We start from the raw sequence: 26,895 nt of genomic DNA, 5'->3' as shown, positions 1-26,895 counted from the left end.
CGTGACTGATGATATTCTGCCAAGAGACCGAGAACATGAAGTATGTTGTATCTCTGACAAACCTCCATACTTCCAAACACGATCACTGAAGAGGAAGGAATGGCCTCCTTCACCCACCCACTTGTCTGACTAACTCTACCCTGCTGCGGAAGCCCTGGCCCTCTAACATGCTAGCCCTGTCTCTTTTCCATAACATCGGGGGTATGATGCTAGCCAGTTAGTCATGTAGACAGAATTACCCTTTGGGCCTTCCACAAGGACACAGAGATGATTGTGATGATTTGGACGGTATGCTATGAGTTTTGCATGAGTAATGGACCCAAAGTCTAGTAAAATGATAATCCCTATCTAGCTGTTATAAATCCCTCAGTAAAATAAATCCCAAAACAGATCTCAATACTTAGTGTCATTTTTAATATAGTATACATAGATGATGGTAGATAATTAATAGTTAATGACACGCAGGACAAATGTAAAGGGTTTAGAAAATTAATCTCCATTTGCATCTGTTTTGTTTAGTTTATTGTGACACGATAAAGAGAGGTTATCAGCCATTCTGGCTAGGTGATGCGCTGCATCAACACACTCTGTGACTGAACACAGCTTCTCCACATGTTCAGTACATGTTGTCTGAGGCTGTAACTACAGATGGCGTGTACTGTATGACAAAACAGTACTGTAGAAGTAGTATGACATAGTAGTATGACATGTACATACTACCTCAGTTGGGCCGACCAACCAGTGCTCCCGCACATTGGCTAACCCGGGCTATCTGCATTGTGTCCCACCTACCAACCGCCAACCCCTCTTTTATGCTACTGCTACTCTCTGTTCATCCTATATGCATAGTCACTTTAACCATACCCACATGTACATACTACCTCAATCAGCCCGACTAATTTTTATAGCTTCACTACTGTAAATAGCCTGTCTTTTTGCTGTTGTTTTATTTCTTTACATACCTATTGTTCACCTAATACCTTTTTTGCACTATTGTTTAGAGCGTGTAAGTAAGCATTTCACTGTAAGGTCTACACCTGTTGTGTTCGGCGCACCTGACAAATAAACTTTGATTTGAACAGTACTGTAGTATGACAGAGATGTTAAAGGTATCAAGCCTCTGGGTGTGTTTTGGGGTAAAGAGAGCGAGAGAGAGAGAGAGAGAGAGAGAGAGAGAGAGAGAGAGAGAGAGAGAGAGAGAGAGAGAGAGAAATATTATGACGATGACAGACTCTGTGGAGTGACAGGTCGTCCAGGTAGGGGACAGCTGTGTGACAGTGATGGAGGAGGAGGGATACAGAGCAGCTCAAGCACACACACACACACTCTGCCACACGTCCCAGATGTCACACACCCAAATATACATACAAACGCACTCACAGCTGTCCCAGTCACTCCTCCCTTCAGCTTCACCATTTCATGCACACACACAATGTCTATGTCACTCTTCCTTCACTTTATTTGAGCGTCACCACACACACACACGCTGGGGAAACATCACTGCTCAGTGCGGATCTGGGTCATGGAGCATTAAATCCCCTTCCTCCACACACACACACACACACACACACACACACACACACACACACACACACACACACACACACACACACACACACACCACAACCACAGCCACAGCCCATCACCTCAATGCACACCATCTGTCCTCCAAAGCTGGGCTACCAAATCCATTAGGGCCTCATGCAGCATTCACAACATTTCGGAAACTTGGATATTGTAGAAAGAAAGATGATACCATGTTTCCCACTTAAGAAGTATCAGAATCAACCAATAGGAAGCTCTGTGCAAATTACTTACTTTAATTTGAACTCGGAAGTCCCGGGTTTCCAACATGACGTGAATGCGGCATCACAGACAGGTCTCTCTCCCTCTGCAGGAACGGAACACATGAACCAGCCATCTGATAGACACCCTGGGGTCTCTGGTAGCCATGCTACGGCCAGAACTACTCTGAACTATCTGTTAGCCGCAGTGGTGCAGTGGTGCCTGGAGAAGTGGGTATACTCTAATTTGGATATAAATCCCATATATTGGTCTTTCACAGACAGGCCAACCCAAGCTGTACTTTGCAAGTAGGCTAATAGTAGGCCAACTATCAAAACATAAATGAGTCTGTCAGAAATTCCCAGGTTTCTGATTAAAGTCACACTTTTTAATAGAAAAACAACACAATTGGATGTTCTAAGTACACAACAATGCTTAAACCACATCAGGGGACCACTTTTGAGATCTTGGAAAAATCCAAGATATTGAGTTATTTCTTTGTAGTTACTCTTTAATTCAACTACCCAGACATCTAGCACTGTTGCTTGGTTAGTGGTGTTTCTGTAGCATACATAAAATGGAGTTTGCAAAACAAATGGCCACTGGATTGGTGCAAATAATCATGATATCATTCTGCCATGTCTGACCTTGCTTCAAAGTAGCCTTTAGAAAAATTGTTGTTCACGCTGCCAAAAGCATTATCCTAGTCACATTAGCAACCCATGATAGTTGTTGCATCTTTAGATCTCCCCATTTCTAACTGATATTTCCATCGCTGTCCATGAAAACGCTCACATGTGCAGTGTACATTTTAGAATGGTGTTTTCCCACAAATTGCATTTTGGAACATTCGCGCATGTGCCATGTGCACATTGCTGCGCTTAAAATGTGAAGAAATAATAGTTTACCAACATTTTAAGCTAAACATTCTGATCTGCTCCATCAGCCTTTATTAATTGATATGGCGTATACCTCCACTATACTACTTTGATACGCATTGGGGGGATTAAGAAGTGAGTATACACAATGCCCACAAAAAAAAGTGTACATAAGTCATATACCTGCGTATACCCTCCATTACACCACCGGTTAGCCATGCTACAGCTAAAACTACCCTGACCCTTCTGTTAGCCATGCTACAGCTAAAACTACCCTGACTCTTCTGTTAGCCATGCTACAGCTACAACTACCCTGACCCCTCTGTTAACCGTGCTACAGCTAAAACTACCCTGACCCCTCTGTTAACCGTGCTACAGCTAAAACTACCTTGACCCTTCTGTTAGCCATGCTACAGCTAAAACTAGGCTGACCCTTCTGTTAGCCATGTTACAGCTAAAACTACCCTGACCTCTCTGTTAGCCGTGCTACAGCTAAAACTACCCTGACCCCTCTGTTAACCGTGCTACAGCTAAAACTACCCTGACCCCTCTGTTAACCGTGCTACAGCTAAAAACTACCCTGACCCTTCTGTTAGCCATGCTACAGCTAAAACTACCCTGACCCCTCTGTTAGCCATGCTACAATATACAAGGCCAAATTAGTCCACTTTCCCAGTTATGGGTACAATATGCAATATTTATAGCGGTACAATAGTCATTTCAATTATATTTATGAAATACACCCACTGAGTTTTGAAGAAAACAAATTAAAGGGCATCATAAGGATAATCCACACCTCTGTTAGCCATGCTATTGCTTTCCGTTTATAATTGGAGTCCTAAATAGATCAATATCTACATAGTGGAAACCATCACACTCGCCCAGGCTTGTGCATAGTAGTTTAGGTTAAACCATTTAATCTAGAAATACAAAAACACAGTAAGTCCACACTCAAAAAGCATTCCAAAAAGCTAACTTAAATGTACAATTTGCGTAATGTTTTTTCCCCCAGCATAATAAGGAGAACCAGCACAGCCTCATTATCTTGCAGCTCAAGCTCAACAGCATGGGGGAGTTCAGTGTCTCTGTCACCCTTCAAAGCAAACAGGTTTGCAAGCCAGCCAGCAGAGTAAGATGCTTAATGATTCAGTGGCACATAAACGCATTGGAGGAACTCCTATGGATTGTCACTCCGGCACAGCTCAACGAGAGATAAGGGACTCCAAATGTCCTTCCTTTGGAATTGATAAATGGAGTATATGGGGTACAGCAGTTATACATCGATTTGTTCCAGTCAGGATGAGGGGAGCGAGTTTTAGAAAACATGAAACAGCAGTAATCACTATCTTTTCTATACAGACAAGACTATAAGATGACACAGTATTGTCTGCAACCAAATTATACATTTGCTGTACATAAAATGATATTTGACAATGGTGTACTGCCAGTTAGCTGTGACTGGTCCATCCATCTAAACCCTTAACACAGAAATGCATCTGTTTTTCCTCAACCAGGCATCAGCGCAAGTACTGTAGATGCGTAGCCCCAAGGAGCATGCTGCCAGATAATGTGTTATAGCACCATTATAGCACCTTCTGAGCGGTTCTCCAAGACCCACACTAAGCATGATTTGCCCCAAATAGTTTAACCAATGAAAAACATCAAGACACCCCTGTATGAAGCAACTGTCTGCAAAACATAAAGAAATACAACCAAACTGTTTATCTAAAATGGAAATCGTTGAGGATAATACAGTCAAAGGACCCCAAAGTGACACTGATCGAAGAGTGCACGTGTCATTGGTTGTTGCAGTATTTTTTATTGGCTTGCCTGGCAACACATAGGGTGCTACTCCACACATCCTCTCCACCGATGTTTAGTCAACAGAAGTAGGTGCCTGGGATCGAGGCAGAAAACACATTACACAGGGAATCGATACTAAGCAAATACATAACCATGTCAAGAAGTGGATAATCCTTTTTGTCTACAAGAGACACAGCTCTTACAGTGACTCAATCCAACAACAGCACTGTCTGATGGCTGATTGCATCCCAAATGGCACCCGATTCCCTACGAAATGCATTACTTTTGACCATAGCCCTATTGAACCTAGTAATAAGTAGTGCACTAGGGACTAGGGTGCCATTTGGAATGGAACGAGCGCTGTGTGTAAATGAGGTGAAGAGGAGGCTTCCAAAAACCCTCTTTAGAAAATCAATGTGCCACAGTGCTCTAATTGAGTGATAAAAAAGCCTGTCATACAGTAATTGCATAGATGGTTATTTGTTTATTTTTTTGTTTGTCCTTGGTTTCCCCTTACGACATGTTAAAAAAAAAATGCCCTTCAATAATCAAACTGTAATTTGCCAGAAAAAACACCCTGTCTTCTCTTGCTGTTAGTTATAAACTCAGCAAAAAAAGAAACATCCCTTTTCAGGACCCTGTCTTTATAAGATAATTCGTAAAAATCCAAATAACTTCACAGATCTTCATTGTAAAGGGTTTATCCTGTTAGGGCTAGGGGGCAGTATTGACACGGCCGGATAAAAAACGTACCCGACTTAATCTGGTTACTACTCCTGCCCAGTAACTAGAATATGCATATAATTATTGGCTTTGTATAGAAAACACCCTAAAGTTTCTAAAACTGTTTGAATGGTGTCTGTGAGTATAACAGAACTCATATGGCAGGCAAAAACCTGAGAGGATTCTATATGGGAAGTGGCCTGTCTGACAAGTTGTTGTTCATCTTGGCATTTTTTATTGAAGACTGAGGATCTTTGCTATAACGTGACACTTCCTACGGCTCCCATAGGCTCTCAGAGCCCGGGAAAAAGCTGAACGATATCGAGGCAGCCTCTGGCTGAAACACATTATCGCTTTTGGCAAGTGGCCGATCAGAGTACTATGGGCTTAGGCGCGTGCCCGAGTCGACCCCATGCTTTATTTTCTTTCGTCTGTTTACCTAAACGCAGATTCCCGGTCGGAATATTATCGCTTTTTTATGAGAAAAATGGCATAAAAATAGATTTTCAACAGCGTTTGACACGCTTCGAAGTACGGTAATGGAATATTTAGAATTTTTTTGTCACGAATTGCACCATGCTCGTCACCCTTATTTACCCTTTCGGATAGTGTCTTCAACGCACGAACAAAACGCCGCTATTTGGATATAACAATGGATTATTTGGGACCAAACCAACATTTGTTATTGAAGTAGAAGTCCTGTGAGTGCATTCTGACGAAGACAGCAAAGGTAATAACATTTTTCTTATAGTAAATCTGACTTTGGTGAGTGCTAAACTTGCTGGGTGTCTAAATAGCTAGCCCTGTGATGCCGGGCTATCTACTGAGAATATTGCAAAATGTGCTTTCACCGAAAAGCTATTTTAAAATCGGACATATCGAGTGCATAGAGGAGTTCTGTATCTATAATTCTTTAAAAAATTGTTATGCTTTTTGTGAACGTTTATCGTGAGTAATTTAGTAAATTCACCGGCAGTGTTCGGTGGGAATGCTAGTCACATGCTAGTCACATGCTAATGTAAAAAGCTGGTTTTTGATATAAATATGAACTTGATTGAACAAAACATGCATGTATTGTATAACATAATGTCCTAGGGTTGTCATCTGATGAAGATCATCAAAGGTTAGTGCTACATTTAGCTGTGGTTTGGGTTTATGTGACATTATATGCTAGCTTGAAAAATGAGTGTCTGATTATTTCTGGCTGGGTACTCTGCTGACATAATCTAATGTTTTGCTTTCGTTGTAAAGCCTTTTTGAAATCGGACAGTGTGGTTAGATTAACGAGAGTCTTGTCTTTAAAATGGTGTAAAATAGTCATATGTTTGAAAAATTGAAGTTTTTGCATTTTTGAGGTATTTGAATAACGCGCCACGGGATTACACTGGCTGTTGAGTAGGTGGGACGCAAGCGTCCCACCTAGCCCATAGAGGTTAAACACTGTTTTCCATGCTTGTTCAATGAACCATAAACAATTAATGAACATGCACCTCTGGAACGGTCGTGAAGACACTAACAGCTTACAGGCCGTAGGCAATTAAGGTCACAGTTATGAAAACTTAGGACACTAAAGAGGCCTTTCTACTCACTCTGAAAAACACCAAAAGAAAGATGCCCAGGGTCCCTGCTCATCTGCGTGAACGTGCTTTAGGCATGTTGCAAGTAGGCATGAGAACTGCAGATGTGACCAGGGCAATAAATTGCAATGTCCATACTGTGAAATGCCTAAGGCAGCACTACAGGGAGACAGGACAGACAGCTGATCGTCGTCGCAGTGGCAGACCGCATGTAACAACCCCTGCACAGGATCGGTACATCCGAACATCACACCGGCGGGACAGGTACAGGATGGCAACAACAACTGCCCGAGTTACTACAGGAACGCACAATCCCTCCATCAGTGCTCAGACTGTCCGTTGGCTTGTTGTAAGGCAGGTCCTCACCAGACATCACCGGCAACAACGTTGCCTATGGGCACAAACCCGTCGCTGGACCAGACAGGACTGGCAAAAGGAGATGCACTGCAGTACTTAATGCAGCTGGTGGCCACACCAGCTACTGACTGTTATTTTTGATTTTGACCCACCATTTGTTCAGGGACAAATTATTCAATTTCTGTTAAGTCACATGTCTGTGGAACTTGTTCAGTTCATGTCTCAGTTGTTGAATCTTGTTATGTTCATACAAATATTTACACATGTTAAGTTTGTTGAAAATAAACGCAGTTGACAGTGAGAGGATGTTTATTTTTTTTGCTGAGTTCATGTTTTCATGGTGACATTGTCATGGTGACGCGTAGATCATTTTCTTGGAACACCTCATTCTCTCCTCCATACAACCTTTGCACTGTTTTGATGTGATCGATGATGTGATTGACAAAGACTGTTGCTTTTGACAGCCTTTTCCTTGTATATGACAACTGATGAACGCTAGGCTCACTTATTGCTATGACGAACTCGCTGTCTGTGAATAAGGATATGTTATTACGTTGAGTAGTAATAATAATTTCTTAAACTTTTATAGCGCTTTTCATTACAGACAGAATCTCAAAGCGCTTGTTATGCAAAATAAACAACAATTAACAATTTAAAAATAAATATATGCTACAAGTGTAGCTAGATACGCTAGATTAAATCTGTTTGAGTGAGCATAGGACTTTCCTGCAGTCACATGACCAAATTACCCTCTAGTGGCCTCATGGGTTGAATGTTATGAATATTTTTCATCATTTCATAATTAATAAACATTCTCTTTTTTAAACACTGAAAATCTGGTGTTTCTTTATCAAACCGTTTTGTTATATTTCAGTCTTCTGTGATGTATATAAAGTGTTATGTTGGGATGCAAATTCAAAATGGAATACATTTCAACTCTATATCTGACATGGTACAGATGTCTTCTTCTTTTTTGGAGCCCATAACCATGTGTGTGAGGTGTATACTTTTGTTTCAAAGTAGATTTGTTTAAGACTACCAAGAATCCCTCTGTGTGACCCTGATTTAGCCCACTGCAGTGAAAAGATAAATACAATTTTAGAAATATGCATTATTTGTAAAAGAGAAAATTTACATCAGTTCCTAACCAAATTAATATCTATCAGAGAGGAAAAGCAATCTGGTGAGAATGTACTGTATGTATGTATGCACATTCATTTGGATTCAGTCTGGTTAATTAGGGAAAGTACAAACAGTCTCTGAACATCCAAGACTCTACGTTTGGTGGTCGGCCTCTCTCTCTCTTTCTTTCTCTCTCTCTCCATCACTCTCTCTCTCTCTCACTCTCTCCTGCACCCACACTCTCTCCCCTACCTTTCTCTATCACTCTCTCTCACTCTCTCTTGCACCCACACTCTCTCCCCTACCTTTCTCTATCGCTCTCTCTCTCCATCTTCCCTCCAGTTTTCTAACGACATTACATTTTAATAAGCTTTTCATCTAGGGAGGAGAATTATACCCTGAAGAAATCTGATGCAAATGAACCCAACCCAAAACTCTTTGCTTCATTGATTTCTTAATCTGAGGAATCACTGTGGCAAAGACTGTAGTTAATTGGTACTCAAAGTTTCACGTTATATCTTTGTCATAAAGTATTGTTAAATATACATACTGTATATACTGTATCCAGCTGTGCGAGGACATAATATCATAGGTTGGTTGCACAGGTTAAGTTTGACCAATAAGAGAGTTCGTCTGTTATTCCCCAGGCTTAGAGGAACAGAATTGTACCCCTTAACCCACCAATTCAGCTCTGGGCATAGTGGGGTGGCCTGTTTGAGCTTCCAGCTGGATGGAGCGAAAGTGATCCGATGCTCCTCTCCAGAGAGGTGTCTGCCGGGTGGACACACACACACACACACACACACATGCACATGCACGCACACACACACTCACATGCACACACACACACACAAACACAGTGTGGGTGGCCACCTGGGTCAGTGAGCACGCTCGCATTGGCTTGTTGTGCCTCCCCCTTGTCTATCAAGTCTTAGTGGTGTGTCGATGGCCAACAATAGCAAGCCCCAGCAGAATGTACTGGCAAATGCTCCAGACAGAATAAAGCCATGACCTCCTAGATGTTCCTATCTGTGAAGAAATACAATATCATATCCTCTCTGAAGATACTATAAGACAAAATGGCCCTGAAATGTCAGAGCAGTATGAGGCAAAGATTATTGTGTAGCCTATGTTTGTTTAACTGTAGAAGACAGAGTGAACCATTAGATGCTATCTTAAAATGGATTCAAAGATGTATGTTGGGGCTATATTTAAACCTTTTTAAGACTTTTCTTTCAGGTTATACACATCTTGTACTGTATGTGCCCAGCTCATGATCACATTTTATTCATTGAGTACAGTGGTAAAGGAAGGAACAGACTAGCAGAGATAACATTTACAAGGAAAGACTGGAACGCTATAAACACACAGTTGATTCATGTTGATTTATTGCAGTAAACTAGCATCTGTATTTAGCTGTCAGAAGAATACAGTTTGTTCCTTACTGGGGTTAAAATGTTGTTGCTTTGTATTTCCAAGTGAGATAACTGCTAAATGTTATATTCAGTAGCAATATTTTTCAAAATAATAAGTTAAAAGAATAAAATAAAAACAGTTGGCATATCTAAAACGTCTGCAGTATATCATTGACTTAGTACCCAAATACTATGATAAACTCTGTCACCCGAAGTAAAGAACATAGCATGTAGAAGAGATTATCGCATGCAAAGAGAATATCTCAAGTGTTCTTAATTAGCAATATAACGCGGTCCTTTAACAACCAGGCATAAATCCACATTCTTAAACTTTGTTTTAAATCATCTTTTCATTACGTTCTCTTTACGTTTTTTTTTTTTTTAAACGTTCTCCCTCCTTCTCAACAAGTAGCTTCTTTGAACAATACTTAAAAGCCGGCAGGATCAATATTTTCCAGCACGCATCCAGGAAAAGTGCTAATCGGATTCAAGCTCATGAAATTAAAATTACTCAGCAGGGATCAGGCTGTAATTAGTGTCAAGCTATTAACTTTCTTTTATATGTCTGTTAACTGAATACTTAAACATTGACTTTACTTTAATCAGGAACATCCTACACAAACTGAATAGCACTATAGACTTCATTATAATCAGAGCACCATACATGTCCTGCATCGATATGTGTTATGAGGAACACATAAGGCACATCAACTATAATCCCCTGACATGGGAATGCCATGCTCATCAACAAATCAAACACATCTTTAACCAAGCACGATCTGGAAAAATCCATTATCTGCAAAACAGTGCATTTTGGACACAAAGATGAAGTACCTGTTGCATCTCCCTGGTATTTAAGTGCCATAATGTTTCAGACATCAAGAATAATCAATTCTCTCCTCATTTCCAGAGTTACACAGCCGGGCCGTACTGCGTGTGGCTTTGCTGTCATTAAAGTGCTCATCTAGGTGCTGTTGTACTGTCATAATTCAAAATGTCTTCATCCCTTACTTGTGTAGAACATCACAGCAATGTTGACAACACTCTTAGAAAGAAATTGCTATCTATAACCTTAAAGGGTTCTTTGCCTGTCCCCACAGGTACATGTACAGTTCACAACCTGATCAAAATAATCCCTGTGGCTATATGGCTATGGCAGGAAACATCACTTCTTTCCCGTTTCTCTCTCTCACGCTATCTACCTCTCATTTCCATACCACTTTCGCCTGAGCGTAGGAATAAGCGTGAACAGATAAGAGCATTTTCGTAATATCCTCTAAAAGAAGCTTAAGAAGTCTACACTGGATGAAGTGCTGTGTCTCTGATGTTACCAGGGGCGCAAGTGGGGGGGACATAATTTAAATTGTTCTTATCTAGTCGGATAAACACTCCAAACAGCCTACCCGACCGCTCGGAGGCGTCCACATGGTCCTAATGCACACGTTGCCTAGTTTTCTATCACATTCCAATTATAAAACTGGTGGGGGACGAAAATGAAATTTCAGAATGTGGGCGGGGGACATGTCCCCCCGTCCCCAGTGAAAGTTGCGCCCCTGGATGTTACGGGCGAAGTAGACTATTTGAAAGAATAGTATCCAACCATGTCACATTGCGCGGTCTTCAATCATGTAGGGGAGGGAAGAGGATGATAAAAAGGCATCTGACATTTAAAAAATGTAGATGTTGGTTGTGTCAATAGCTAAATGTAGCAGAAAATCTAGAATAGGATTGAAATCATGCCTCCTACAGTATACATAATGCAGTGTAATTTTGTGTAAAATTACACTATCTAGTCTTGCTCAATTCCTTTCCTCAGTGTTATACATTGCCAGTCTGTTACTGTTAAATTGAGTCTTCATCACCACCTCAGGAACTGAAGCATTTTAACACCTTGAGCTTTGCAAATAAACAAACTCTGAACATGAATATGCAAAACATTTTACACTGCTAAATTGTGATGCTTAGAGGCTCCCAAAACCTTTAAAAATGGAATACTGTGTAAGAGAAGGTCAAACATAAAACATTTTCTCTTACTTGCTAGCTTTTACAATAAGACTACAGCACAGCTGAGCAGAAATTAACAGCATCAGTGCTTGTACTACACTGGGAGTTGACATAATAATAATAATGATGATGATGATGAAGATGAAGATCATCATCATAATATAAAATAACAATAATATGACAACCTTTCTTCACTATTCCTCTGCATATACAAGTGTATGGCCATATTTCAGTAAACTGCAACAGGAAATCATATCTGGGTTGCAACTCATGTGGCTTAAAGCTGTAACGTCACAGATATTTTGAATCTGTATGTGTATTCAATTCAGAGCCACTCTACAGCAAAGTCCCATACCGTGGAACCATAACATTGAGCAATATAAGTTTATTGTTGCTTGGTTGGGTGGGTTTTGATTTAATCTGTCTCTTGATGTCTTCTAAGGTCAACAGACTCACTGTAATCTCAGAATGATAGTGATCATCAACTGATGATGCGTTTGCTATGTTAAATCCGTCTTATGCTTTTAGGCTCTTTTTGTTACTCTCTGACAATTACGTTCATACATAAAACTGTAAGAGACTCTTGATATATATATATATATATTTTTTTTTTTTTTGCAACTATAGCAAACAGTATCCACAAGAAACATGTAGGCACACCCACCCACCACACTCTCCTAGGCTTCTACTGATTCACATTACAGCTGGTATAATAGCAATTGAACCTGGAACGTGTGGGTCGTGAAATGTGCGACCTCCAAACACCGAGGGAGTCACAGGGAGAAATAGACTGTGATGACCTGGTGTTGTTCAGCCGCACAGTCCCCCATAATGGTTAACCCAGAGGTGGAAACATTGCCACCATCCTTACCCGTTCACTAGCCCCCAGCAGAACCAAATCAACTCCCCCATTGTGTTGTGACTGTTACAACTAAACAGCTATTACGGCCACCACGCCATTCCACTTAGCCATTTGCAAATCAGTCATTTTTCGGCAGTCTGAGTCTCATTTAAAAATGTTTACTGTGGCATTTTCCATCCTGCCTCATTATCCACCAGACTGGAGAGGGGAGGCTGAGGCTTTTTTAAACCATGGAGGGAGATGAGCGAGCGATGCTCGGTCATATCAGCCGATTGTAATTGCCAAAATTCAATGCAGCGTGCAATTCCGTTCACTATACTCTGTGTACCAGACCACTTACTTAAAACAAACTGTACAGGATAAACAATGCATTAGGGAGAGGAAAGGAAGACAGAGAGGGTGAGAGAGGAGGGCATCAGCCATGCACTCATCCTCTGGCGTAACAAAAAAAGGATGCTTTTAGATTTGGAGATTTACTGAGCCACTGACCAAATCAATTTAAAATACCACCCAACTTTCTTTCTTTTTATCATCCCTCAATCTTTCTACTCTTCTGAGATTCAGTATTTGCTGTCATCAGTACAACTCTTTTTGTCTGTGTGTGTGTGTGTGTGTGTGTGTGCGTGTGTGTGTAATGTGTGTGTCTGTATGTGTATGTAATGTGTGGCGTGTGTGTGTGTGCGTCCGTGTCACGTCCTGACCATAGAAAGCTGTTATTTTCTATGGTAGAGTAGGTCAGGGCGTGACAGGTTTTTTTTCTAGTTTAGATTTTCTATGTTATGTTCTAGTTTTGTATTTCTATGTTGGGCTTTGTTTGGGATGATCTCCAATTAGAGGCAGCTGGTCATCGTTGTCTCTAATTGGAGATCATACTTAAGTAGGTGTTTTTCCTACCTGGGTTTGTGGGAGATTGATTTTGAGTATGTGCATGTTGTAACTCTTCGTCATGGTTTGTTGTTTTGTTCATTCAGTTTATTTTGTATGTATTGCATCGTTTCACAATTTAATAAAGAAAATGTGGAACGATACACATGCTGCGCTTTGGTCCGCTCCTTCATCCTACGACAGCCGTGACAGTCCGTTCGTTTCTGCGTGCGTGTGTGTGTTGATCCACACACTGATGATGTCCATGTCCCATCTCTCCATCTGGGCCTGTGTGGCACTAGCCTAATCTCTCCAGTGCATCTGGTGCACTGTAGCTTTGCTTGACAACTGTGTCAGCTCAAAAGCTAAGAAAACACTTAAAGGTGAAAGAATGTGGATGTGATAAAATATCTCTGTATGGCGGACTTGGAGAGAGCCTGCATGCCTACTTCCAGAAAAACATAGCTGGCTTGTGTGTTTAGCTACTGCCTATTTTTATATTTATGTGCCTTATGAGGACATGAAAATAATGGCCACTTTTTTTCCTGAAAGGAACATTTACAGACCATAGAGAAGAGACAGAAGATATCAACATCAATATATTTCTGTGTTTTGTTTACAATTACAATGGGTGCTCTTCTACCGAACCGTCATGACAACAATGACCTTTAAAAGTTAACCTGTCTGCGATCAGCCTTATTTTGCTAAATATTGTTACAAAAAGCAGGACGTGAAAAGCTCAATCACATCCCTCCTCTAAAGGTCTTCCAAACAAAAACAAGCTATTAATATTCACGCGTAAAGCCAACCGTAATCCATAATGATCTGACAATTACTCAGAAATAACTGCTAATTTGTTTCCTTTCTGATTTGCAAAGTCATTTTCAACAACTCCTTTGTTGTTATGGTCATATGCTTTATATAAACAAACAGTCAACATGACGCCAATGCCATTTTTATTTACACTTACTGTATTTTACCAGGTAAGTTGACTGAGAATGTATTCTCTTTTACAATTATTTACCATTACTACAATTTAAGTCCAAATCAACTAGTGTGAAATAAAGAAAGAACTAGCCTAGTGGAAGTCAAACAAACAGTAGCTCAATGTGATTTATAACACACCATAAGAAAGGAAAAACTCACTCATTGAAATATTACATTTGAATGGTTTCAGAATGTTCTAACCTATGCTGCTAAAAGATACATTGCAACGTAAAGAATATGTTTTTACTTTCTTGCAGGATATGCCTTTTTGAACCCGGCACCCGAAGACTTGCTGCTACAAACTTTTGAGCTGAGCATGTCAATTTCTCTTTCTATCTATCACACACCGCCATCTTCCCTGGGACACAACAGAGCTGAATCTGAAGAAGCGTTTGAAGAAGTAGGCATGAGACCGGTGCACATTTTCAAAAGGAACGTAGTGAGAGAGCACCATTTGTCATGTTAACGAATGCTTTGCCCTTGTTTTCCTGCCCTGGTCCATTCCTTTCATATGCAGGCCTAAAGGAAATGTATGTATGTTTGTTTGTTTTCTCCTTTTTAAATGAGCTGGGGCTGCTGAAAGAGAGCTGACCAGGCATCAACACTGGGACAGTTGGCTGCCTCTGTGTTCACTTCTCTTCTCTGTCACGTCAAAGCGGCCTCTCCTCTCTCCTTTCCGTGACTCAGAATTAGTGTGGTTAGTGTACAGTATATGTCATGAACAGCCTCCCAGCCATACACATATTCTCTTCCCAAACAAGGGTGATACGGCCGACATGTCTTCATCCCTCACTAGCTTGGGGAAATCAACAGGGGGTTCAGATCTCCTCCTGGCACTAGCTGTCCTTGGCCCAGTGTGAGTGGAGTCAAGCAGGCTCCCCTTTAGGCCCCCTGGGGGTCCCCTTTAGGCCCCCTGTGGGCCCCCTTTAGGCCCCCTGGGGGCCCCTAGGGCCACCACCAAAGACCAACAACAGCCCCAATAAAACACATCAGCATAGAGAAACCACAAAAAACACTGTAGATAGTGGAAACACAAATACTATGACATGTTGTTTTGAGACACATCATTCACTGTCTCTCTCAGTTGTTGACATAGACATTACAGACTTATACTAAAATTGATTAAATAAAAAATGTTCTTCATCAATCTACACAATCTAATACCCCATAATGACAAAGTGAAAACAGGTTTTTAGACATTTTGGCAAATGTATAAAAATATCTACGTAATTGTTCAGAACCTTTGCTATGAGATTCGAAATTGAGCTCAGGTGTATGCTGTTTCCATTGATCATCCTTGAGATGTTTCTACAACTTGATTGGAGTCCACCTGTGGTAAATTCAATTGATTGGTCATGATTTGGAAAGGCACACACCTGTCTATATAAGGTCCCACAGATGACAGTGCATGTCAGAGCAAAACCCAAGCCATGAGGTTGAAGGAATTGTCTGTAGAGCTCCGAGACAGGATTGTGGCGAGGCACAGATCTGGGGAAGGGTACCAAAACATTTCTGCAGCATTGAAGTTCCCCAAGAACACAGTGGCCTCCATCATTCTTAAATGGAAGAAGTTTGGAACCACCAAGACTCTTCCTAGAGCTGGCTGCCCGGCCAAACTGAGCAATCTGGGGAGAAGGGCCTTGGTCAGGGAGGTGACAAAGAACCCGATGGTCACTCTGACAATGCTCCAGAGTCTCTCTGTGGAGATGGTAGAATCTTCCAGAAGGACAAACATCTCTGCAGCACTCCTCCAATCAGGCCTTTATGGTAGAAGGCACATGACAGCCTGCTTGGAGTTTGCCAAAAGGCACCTAAAGGACTCTTAGACCATGAGAAACAAGATTCTCTGGTCTGGTGAAACCAAGATTGAACTCTTTGGCCTGTATGCCAAGCGTCACGTTTGGAGGAAACCTGACACCATCCCTTCGGTGAAGCATGGTGGTGGCAGCATCATGCTGTGGGGATGTATTCAGCGGCAGGGACTGGGCAACTAGTCAGGATCGAGGGAAAGATGAACGGAGCAAAGTATAGAGAGATCCTTGATGAAAACCTGTTCCAGAGCGCTCAGGACCTCAGTGGTTCATGTTCCAACAAGGACAATGACCCTAAGCGGCAGCGTAGCCTAGTGGTTAGAGTGTTGGACTAGTAACCAGAAGGTTGCAAGATCAAATCCCTGAGCTGACAAGGTACAAAATATGTCATTCTGTTCCTGAACAAGGCAGTTAACCCACTGTTCCGAGGCTGTCATCGAAAATAAGAATTTGTTCTTAACTGACTTGCCTAGTTAAATAAAGGTTACATAAATAAGTACCAAGACAACACAGGATTGGCTTCAGGGCAAGTCTCTGAATATCCTTGAATGGCTCAGGAGGAGCCTGTACTTGAACCCCATCAAACATATCTGTTCAGCGATGCTCCCAATCCAACCTGACAGAGCTTGAGAGGATTTTCAGAGGAGAATGGGAGAAACTCCCCAAATACACGTGTGCCAAACTTGTAGCGTCATACCAAAGAAGACTTGAGCCTGTAATCACTGCCAAAGGAAAAAGTACTGAATAAAGGGTCAGAATATGATATTTCAATTTTTTTATTTTAATACATTTGCAAAAATGTCTAAACCTGTTTTGGCTTTGTCATTATTGGGTATCATGTGTAGACTGATGAGGAAAAAATACAATTTAATCAATTTTAGAATAAGGCTGTAACAAAATGTGGAAAAAGTCAAGGGTTCTGAATACTTTCCGAATGCACTGTATACCATATGGTGTATATATATATATATATATATACACATATATATATATATATATATACATCATCATATATATATATACATATCATATATATATATACATACACATATATATATATATATATACAATATACACATATATATATATATACATATATATATATACCATATATATATATACACATATATATATATATATATATATATATATATATATACATCATATATATATCACATATATATATATATATATATATATATACACATATATATATATATACACACATATATATATATATATATATCACATATATATATATATATATATATATATACACACATATATATATATATATATCACACACACACACACACACACACACACACACACATACATACATACATACATACATACATACATACATACATACATACATACATATATGTATATATATATATACATGCACACACATACATTTTACATTACATTTTCTTTGATATAATAGCATGGAATAAATGTAATGCTCTCTCTCGTAACACTCTTCACAGTGCAGGAAACTGCAGTTCAATATGTGTCACCTGACACAATCAGCAGGGGCAGGGAGGAAAAGAGGCTTCAAGCTGTATTAGATCTACAGAAACTGACAAGTCCTGCTGAGGCAGAGGCTATCCTAATATGGACACTGGATCGAGAGCAATCAGCTAAAATAATATTGCGCTAGAATTGTTCTCCTCGTTCGACTGAATAGGACATATCGTGTTCCCAAAACAATATTTCCATTCCATTACAGATTCACCAGTAGAACAAACTATTGGTAATCCCCCTTTATATTTCCAGACCTTGTAGGGGTGTAAAAGCCCTCATCTGGACCTATATCTGGACTGGATTAAGTCGGTATTTAATTGTATTTTAAGACCTAGATGCCAAACACTCAGAACCTGTGTTTACCAGGCAGAGAGAGAGAGCGAGAGAGAGCGAGAGAGAGCGAGAGAGAGACAGCTAGAGAGCGAGAGAGAGCGAGAGACAGAAATAGAGACCGAGAGAGATAGGCAGAGAAGGTGTGGGGGAAGGTAAGGATAGAGAGGGTTAAGTGTAGGCAGCCAAGACACATGCGTCTGAATCAGGGAAACATCAGCAGGCCCCTCACGTCTCGCCATAATGGGATGGAGAGAGGAGAGAGGAGGAGAGGAGCGGAGTGCCATGTGGCTCTGACACATCCCAGCTCAGAGTAATGGAGCTCAGGGAGAGCTCGTCAAACAGATCGGCCCATGTGGAGCTTGGACACAGATGGTGCAGTGTTACGAAAACAGCGTGGCAGCATGGCATGGTACCAATGCGGTCACAGCCAGGGCCAGCCACTGGATACAGAGCCGGAGATGCTACACACACACACACACACACACACACACACACACACACACACACACACACACACACACACACACACACACACACACACACACACACACACACACACACACACACACACACACACACACACACACACACAGAGAGATGACCCACATACTGCTCTTGATTCCATCTCACACACACTCTGCTGCACGGACACCATGCCATTCTTCTGCGCGTTTGTGAGATTAAGAGGCTAAAGATACCATCCGTCACCATGATAGTTGGTTACATAATATAGCACTGGTTGGTTACATAATACAACACTTCTATTGTTTATAAAATTGATTGATTCTTCAAACCAAGCGGAGTTAGTTTGAAATAAATGAACACACTATTCAGACATTAAACTATCTGAACACACTATTCAGACGTTAGACTACCTGAACACACTATTCAGACGTTAGACTACCTGAACACACTATTCAGACATTAGACTAGCTGAACATACTATTCAGACGTCAGACTACCTGAACACAGTATTCAGACGTCAGACTACCTGAACACACTATTCAGACGTCAGACTACCTGAACACACTATTCAGACATCCGACTATCTAGCAAGAGACTGCCCAAGGTTCTGGGAGAGGAAGGTGGTGAGCATCTGAGGAGAATTTACATTCTGGTCCTTATCTTTATCTGGGATGAATACATTTCTATTTCTATGGCAGAATAGAGACCATGTAGCTGAGGGATGCTCTAGCCTGAACCTCTACTCTGAGAGACACACAAACACGTGTGCATTTATAGGTACCCACAAAAATGTACACACACACACACACACACACACACACACACACACACACACACACACACACCCTCATCTCTCTCCTCACCCAGTCTATCAAAGAAGCAGAGAGACAGACTTAACAAGGGCCTTCTTTCTCCTCTCTCTACGTTTTTTTCTTCTTCTTTCTTCCGCAGTGCATACTTTTCCAGAACACCTTTTCCCCCTGGCTCTCAATCGCGAAACTAAATATAGCGAGCAGTGCAGACAGCTCAGCTTTATAGCAAATGGAAAGCAGAGCAGCAGTGGATACCGGGGTGTGAATATGAATTGAACACCCCTGGATGTAGCTTTGGTTTTCTTATGGGCTTAACAACACTTCAGCATCTTGGCCTCCATGAAACTACCAGGTTTAGTCTCAGCTCGTCCCCAGGCTCAATTATTACCGTGTATACACAGTGAGGTGTAGTACTCATAGACAGAGAGGTGTGACAGAGACAGAGCCGGCTGGTGGACGAGATTAGGAGTTTATCCGAGAACTGCGAAATGTACTGTACTGTGGATTTAGAAAATAGACATGGATAAATCTTGCAGATGCTTCTGACAAATATAGCTGTTGGTAAAAATAGATCCATGAACAAAGCATAATGTGGGCCCACATAGTATAATCAAGACAGCATAGCTTGAGCGTTTGGTTATCTTCCAATTCGTAGGTCTGGTATAATTTGCTAAAACATTCACAGTATCACTATGGACTGGGATGACAAAGCCTATCAGCTTGATAACCTCTCCGACTCCATTATCCCCAGAGTTCATACTGGAGTTTCAGGAGTTGATATGCTGGGGGAAAATAGCTTAATTCCATGTCGGAACATTTAACGTTGTTTTACCAGAATCCTCTCCTATTATAAATATTCTCTCCTACCATCACATTCTCCTCTCTTGTACTATTAGAGCAATCTAAGATGTAAACTTTTGCCAAATCAGGTAGAAGTAAAAACAAAATCTAAAAATTCTCTACTTATTTACTCCCCATTCAATTTGTATGGGTTTATTTCCTGCAGAGCCATCAGTTGAGAAAATACTGAATTACAATCCAATATAACTTTACAAAGAATACACATTTTGAAAAATACAAATTATACCACACAAACCTCACAATGTTAAATCGCCAGCATTTACAGTACTACAGCCAACCAAAACACACAAACGCACAGCATGGATGAATCCATCAATCCATAGAAATCACAACACAATGCGCTAAGAACACCCAAATGTTATGCTGTGACTTACCTAACACTCCGAGCCTGTAGTTTATGGTGATTACGATGACGTTTCCGTAGCTCGCCAGGATACTCCCGTCGATCATGTTCCCCGTTCCCTCCATGTAGGATCCACCATGGATGTACACCATGACCGGCTTCAGCCCGTTCTCATCGTGGATGTCTGGAAAGAAGAGCAACGAGCATGAGCGCCTGTAGATAACACTGAGTCTGGTAGTACGTCCCAAATGACACCCTGTTCCCTATGTAGTGCACTACATTTGACCATCGCCCTATGGACCTTTCTCAAAAGTAGTGTAGGCTCCTACGCAGGGAATAGAGCGTCATTTGGGTGGCTAGGAAGGAGCCAGCCACATCCTTTACTTTGGATGCATACGTTTTTTATTTATTTTAAAAATCAGCAGGCCAATGGAATATCGGTAGTTCAAAGTGGGTGTCATGTGTAAACGCTATTGGACGGGATAGGTCCACTGTAAGTACTGTAGTATTGGAGATACTGTAAGAGGGGAAACTTCCTCCCTTAGATATGTGATAGTGGCATCATTCTGCAGATATCTGCACAGGGTCTATGTTCTTGAAATTAGACCAACACACAAGGACTGTTTCCCAAATGGCACCATGTTTCTTATATAGTGCACCACTTTTGAACAGAGTCCGTATAAAGGGAATAGGGTGTAATTTGAGACGCGGCCAAACATGACTGCTACAGTACAATTAGGCAGGGTGAATAGCTTATTTTGGAGCTTCCCTACTCTGGTTCTGATTAAAGCTGGTCATTAGTGCATGTGTAGGAGTTGATTATAAACTAAGAGGGTAGAGTCTTAGCATGAGAGAAGATTGGAGAGAGATATCATGTTCCACAAACAACCAGCCTGCTAGCATGATAAATCACAATTCAGTTCAGCCAGCAGTCACAGGCCTCAATAGGGTGTTGTTCAATGACTTATAGTTGATTCCTATGGGTCCAGCGTTGCAGAAGTCATAGCTCAGCATTCTACCACTGCTTTCCACATTCTACCTCCTTAGGACATGGAGGAGAAGCAATGAGTTTAGAATCAATGATTTGGGGAAGGAGGAATTTTCAAGGATTTCATTACTTCAACACAAAAAAATGTAAGGTGTTCTTCTAGCCTCTGGGTAGAAACACTATACAGTGCAAACCAACTTTTTCTAAACCTCAATTTAGAGTGTATTCGGGAGTACTCAGTACTCAGAACCCCTGAATTTTTACACATTTTGTTACGTTATAGCCTTATTCTAAAATGGATAAAATAGTTTTTTCCCCCTCATCAATCTACACAATACCCCACAACAACAAAGTAAAACTGTTTTTTAGCATTTTTTGGGCCACTCAAGGACATTCAAAGACTTGCCCCGAAGCCACTTCTGCTTTGTCTTGGCTGTGTGCTTAGCGTCACTGTCCTGCTGGAAGTTGAACCTTCACCCTAGTTTGAGGTCCTGAGTGCTTCGGAGCAGGTTTTCATCAAGGGTCTCTCTGTACTTTGCTCTGTTCTTCTTTCCCTCGATCCTGACTAGTCTCCCAGTCCCTGCCGCTAAAAAACATCCCCACAGCATGATGCTGCCACCACCATAGGTGCTTTAGGTGCCTTTGGCAAACTCCAAGCAGGCTGTCATGTGCCTTTCATTGACCGTTGGCCAATCTACCATAAAGGCCTGATTGGTGGAGTGCTGCAGATGGTTGTCCTTCTGGAAGGTTCTCCCATCTCCACAGAGGAACTCTGGAGCTCTGTCAGAGTGACGATCAGGTTCTTGGTCACCTCCCTGACCAAGTCCCTTCTACCCAGATTGCTCAGTTTGGTCAGGCAGCCAGCTCTAGGAGAGGTCTTGGTGGTTCCAAACTTCTTCCATTTAAGAATGATGGAGGCCACTGTGTTTTTGGGGAACTTCATTGCTGCAGAAAGGTTTTGGTACCGTTCCCCAGATCTGTGCCTCGACACAATCCTGTCTCGGAAAAAAGTTGCTAAAGTTACATAAGTATTCAGACCCTTTGCTATGTGACTCGAAATTGAGCTCAGGTGCATCCTGTTTCCATTGATCATCCTTGAGATGTTTCTACAAATTGATTGGAGTCCACCTGTGGTGAATTCAATTGATTGGACATGATTTTGAAAGGCACATAGCTTATGAATGAATACTTATGTGAACAAGGTATTTCTGTTTTTTTTATAAATTTGAAAACATTTCTAAAAACCTGTTTTCGCTTTGTCATTATGGGGTATTGTGTGTAGATTGATTATTATGTTTTATTTTATTTAATACATTTTAGAATAAGGCTGTAACGTAACAAAATGTGGAAAAGGGAAAGGGGTCTGAATGCTTTCCAAATGCACTGTATATACGAAAGTATGTGGACACCCCTTCAAATTAGTGGATTCGGCTATATCAGCCACACCCATTGCTGACAGGTGTATAAAATCGAGCACACAGCCATGCAATCTCCATAGACAAACATTGTCAGTAGAATGGCATTACTGAAGAGCTCAGTGACTTTCAACGTGGCACCGTCATAAGATGCCACCTATCCAACAAGTCAGTTCGAAAAATTTCTGCCGTGCTAGAGCTGGTCAACTGTAAGTGCTGCTATTGTGAAGTGGAAACTACAAGGAGCAACAACGGCCTCGTATTGGTAGGCCACACAAGCTCACAGAACGTGACCGCCGAGTGTTGAAGCGCCTAGCGAGTAAAAATCATGTGTCCTCGGTTGCAACACTTCCTACCGAGTTCCAAACTCCCTCTGGAAGCAACATCAGCACAATAACTGTTTGTCTGGAGCTTCATGAAATGGGTTTCCATGGCCGAGCAGCCGCACACAAGCCTAAGATCACCATGTGCAATGCCAAGAGTCAGCTAGAGTGGTGTAAAGCTCGCCGCCATTGGACTCTTGAGCAGTGGAAAAGCGTTCTCTGTGGTGATTACTCATGCTTCATCATCTGGCAGTCCGACGGATGAATCTGGGTTTGGCGAATGCCAGGAGAACACTACCTGCCCGAATGTATAGTGCTAACTGTAAAGTTTGGTGGAGGAGGAATAATGGTCTCGGGCGGTTTTTCATGGTTTGGGCTTGGCCCTTTAGTTCCAGTGAAGGTGTAAAGAACCCTGACTTCAACAACATCAAACACATTTGGGATGAACTAGAACGCCGACTGCGAACCAGACCTATTTGCCCAACATCAGTGACCGGCCTTACTAATGCTCTTGTGGCTGAATGAAAGCAAGTCCCCTCAGCAATGTTCCAACATCTAGTGGAAAGCCTTTTCAGAAGAGTGGAGGCTGTTATAGGGGGGACCAACTCCATATTAATTCCCATGATTTTGGAATGAGATGTGTCTACGAGCAGGTGTCCACAAACTTTTGACCTTTTAGTGTATCTCGTAAATATCTACTACACTGGCTGAACAAGTGGGGTCATACATCATCCGTGACCATATCATCAGGGCTCTATGTGATTCTTCAAAATGTCACCAAGGATGAGAGCATCAACGATGGAAAATCATAGCACGGCCCCTCCACAGGATTGGATAACAGTCAATGTGAGCGTACGTATGTGTGACTCACCAATGTATTTTTGAGTATGTATGATGATCCTCAACGTATGTGTGAGATAATGTTAGTCAGCGTGTACAGCAATGTAAATGTGTGTGTACTGCAATGCTATTTCAAATCATGGAATTCCAAATAAATAAGATTCCACTTGGTCTAGTGTTGCAGGGGCCAACGCATTGGTCATAGCAGGCAGCGGGCTAAACGAGTCAAGGTTTACCCAGCCATGACCCGAACTACGTAATTGGTATTCAACCAAGGCCTTCTCAGTACACTCCGATTATTGGTTTCTGTTGCATCCGCCATTGGCTGCTGCTGCAAGGGGGCGGGCCAGCTGCCTGGCTAGCCTCTAGGTCACATTGCTTCTGCCTCCGCAGGCTTGGCAGTGAGTAGCAGGGCCTATAGGCAGACAGATGACTGCCTTGCATTGGAGCTCAGCTGTGTGTGTGTGGGTGTGTATGTGTACGCTCGTGTGCGTGCATGCGTGCGTGTGTTTATATCGCTTCCCCTCCTCCGCAAGAAAACCCACCAATATATAGAAAGGAGAGGTGAAAAACAACCCACAGTGGTAATTCATCTCCGCTGTGTTCTGAGTGGGCGCCTAGTGCTACGCCAATGTGAACGTATCTATTTCACAACTCCTCACATGTTAGCACAGACTAGCCTGGGCAGTGTGTAGCCTGCAGTTTGCTGTCGTGGCCGAGGCCGTCTTGAGAAGGACCCCCCGTTCACCTCCGCCATGCTCCTCTTGGGCAGGCAGCCAAATACAGTGCACTTCACAGATAGACTGGGTCGACAAGACGAGCCGGAGGAAGGGTAACTAACTCATATCTTCTAACTTATTTAATGGGCCACTTTCTCCATTCCACGCCGAGGTTTTTACTTGAATTCATTGGTAGGATAGGAGCTGCTGAAACCAAGTGGAAAATTCCAGATGCACATTAAACAGGAAGGGCAGTCCATAAAGTGGTCAGTGGCTCCAGTCTAAAACAGATACTGATCTGATGCAGGCTCTTCTAGCTAGGCTCTGAGTTCTATGTTCTGAGATGGAATTTGGCGGGCCTTCGATCGAACATAGAAGGCAAATTGGCTGTCGCTCTACATCTCGAATGTTGACTTGCTCTGGGGGAGGTTGAACTGGAGGAGATTAAGACAGATAAGCAACTCTGATCCATTCCAAAAGACCATGACAGATTTTAGGAGCATGGTTTTTATTTTTGATCTTTTCGGGAAGGGGTCATTTTAGGGTCTACTTGTCCCAGCGTGTTCCCATCCGGTCACTGCAGAGCACTTAAAACAGATAAATAGAGAGAGAGAGGGAGAGGGAAGAGAGAGTGGAGACAGAGATGAGGGAGAGAGAGCGCCATGAAAGAGAGAGAGAAGAGAACACCTCTCTCTCTCTCTCTCTCTCTCTCTCTCTCTCTCTCTCTCTCTCTCTCTCTCTCTCTCTCTCTCTCTCTCTGTAGAGGAGCTGCATGGAGCTGCCTAGCTGAGAGCTGCCTGGCTGGGTGACTCTGCAGTGAGCATGCCCTACATATTCATCACTGCCACACCGGGCCGGGGGGATAATATATTCCTCCACGGGCACAGCGGCGCCGCACACATTACTCATCTCTACATGGTGTGGGAAGGAGGGAGAGGTGGGAGAGGAGGGAGAGGAGAGAAAGGGAGAGTAGGGAGAGAGGGAGAGGTGGGAGAAAGGGGGAGAAGGGAGGGATCGAGTAAGGGGGGTCATCAGAATTTTCCATTGGTTTCAGCATTTTCCAAGTGTTAGTAATGGGATAGAGGGATGAAAGGGAGAGATGGAAGGAAGGGATGGAGGGTTGGAAGATGGCAATTAATGACCATGCAGGGGGAACAGTGAACTCCTCCAACCCCACAGTCAGACAGGAAGTAGCTGGTCACTCTTCCTGTTCCTGTTTGATAGAGCTGGGTCGTAATCATGAGAGGACATTGTAGCAAAATGTTTCACAACCGGTAACTAGTGTTTCTTATCCCTCCCTGTTTCAGGACGTTTTTTTCCCAGTTTGGTGCCTAATGGATACGATCTTGCTTTAACACAATCTCTACACACGTCTCCATGTGCCATACAGAGACCTGTCAAGGAAAACAGAAGAGGAATTCCAAAAAGAAAGCTTAGTGTCAGATGTCTCAAAGGCATTATATTAGCTACCACACTATAGAGTATTGAAGTACGTACATACACACTCCACACCTCTAATGTACTTAGACATGGTCTCAATTACAGAGACATTTCAAATAATACCCTTTCTTTCTTACTCCAAACTAAGTCATGAAATAATAAGGATATATTTGATCGCTCATTTCAAAGTCTCCTTGAGGGCACAGCAAAACAACGGTTTTCAAATGCAGCCATTTAAAACTTCCAAGAGAATAGGAATACGGATCTATCTCATTTAAGCCTGAGGTGAGTGTTTTTAGTGAGGGAACTGCAGCAGAGGAGGTGGGAGCTAGAGGAAGGGGGGACTCAGTGAGCTGCATTGCTGTGCTCTGAGCGAGGTGTGCATGGGCGCGTGTGTGTCCCTTCCGTGCGTCAGTGTGGCTGTGCGCGCATGTGCGTGTGCGTCCTTTCCGTGCGCCAGTGTGTGTGCGCGCGTACATGGGAATACGTGCATGTGTGCGTGAGGTGTCTTTGCTCTGCAGCACTGTACTCTATGGCAGCAGAGTTATAACCTCAGGGGAACGGGGAAGGGGGGGGGGGACAGGGGGGGGGTGATTCATCACCAGCGCAGACGTTCAAACAGTCAGTGAGCATCGATCCTC

The 26,895-nt window shown here is 42.2% G+C and overlaps 1 protein-coding gene across 2 annotated transcripts in view; it reads right to left on the bottom strand.

Moving 5' to 3' along the window:
- LOC106574268 (neuroligin-4, X-linked) overlaps positions 1-26,895 on the bottom strand; it is a 75,728-nt gene that overhangs the window by 27,052 nt on the left and 21,781 nt on the right. For both annotated transcript variants that reach the window (XM_014150053.2, XM_014150054.2), the window contains one exon: positions 20,561-20,713. In XM_014150053.2, coding sequence (XP_014005528.1) covers positions 20,561-20,713 — 153 coding nt within the window. The remainder of the gene's footprint in view (positions 1-20,560; positions 20,714-26,895) is intronic.

Source organism: Salmo salar, chromosome ssa16 (genome assembly GCF_905237065.1).
Source record: "Salmo salar chromosome ssa16, Ssal_v3.1, whole genome shotgun sequence".
NCBI classification, from domain to species: domain Eukaryota; kingdom Metazoa; phylum Chordata; class Actinopteri; order Salmoniformes; family Salmonidae; genus Salmo; species Salmo salar.
The sequence above is the reverse complement of the archived record's forward strand: the minus strand, read 5'-3'. Positions and strand labels throughout refer to the sequence as shown.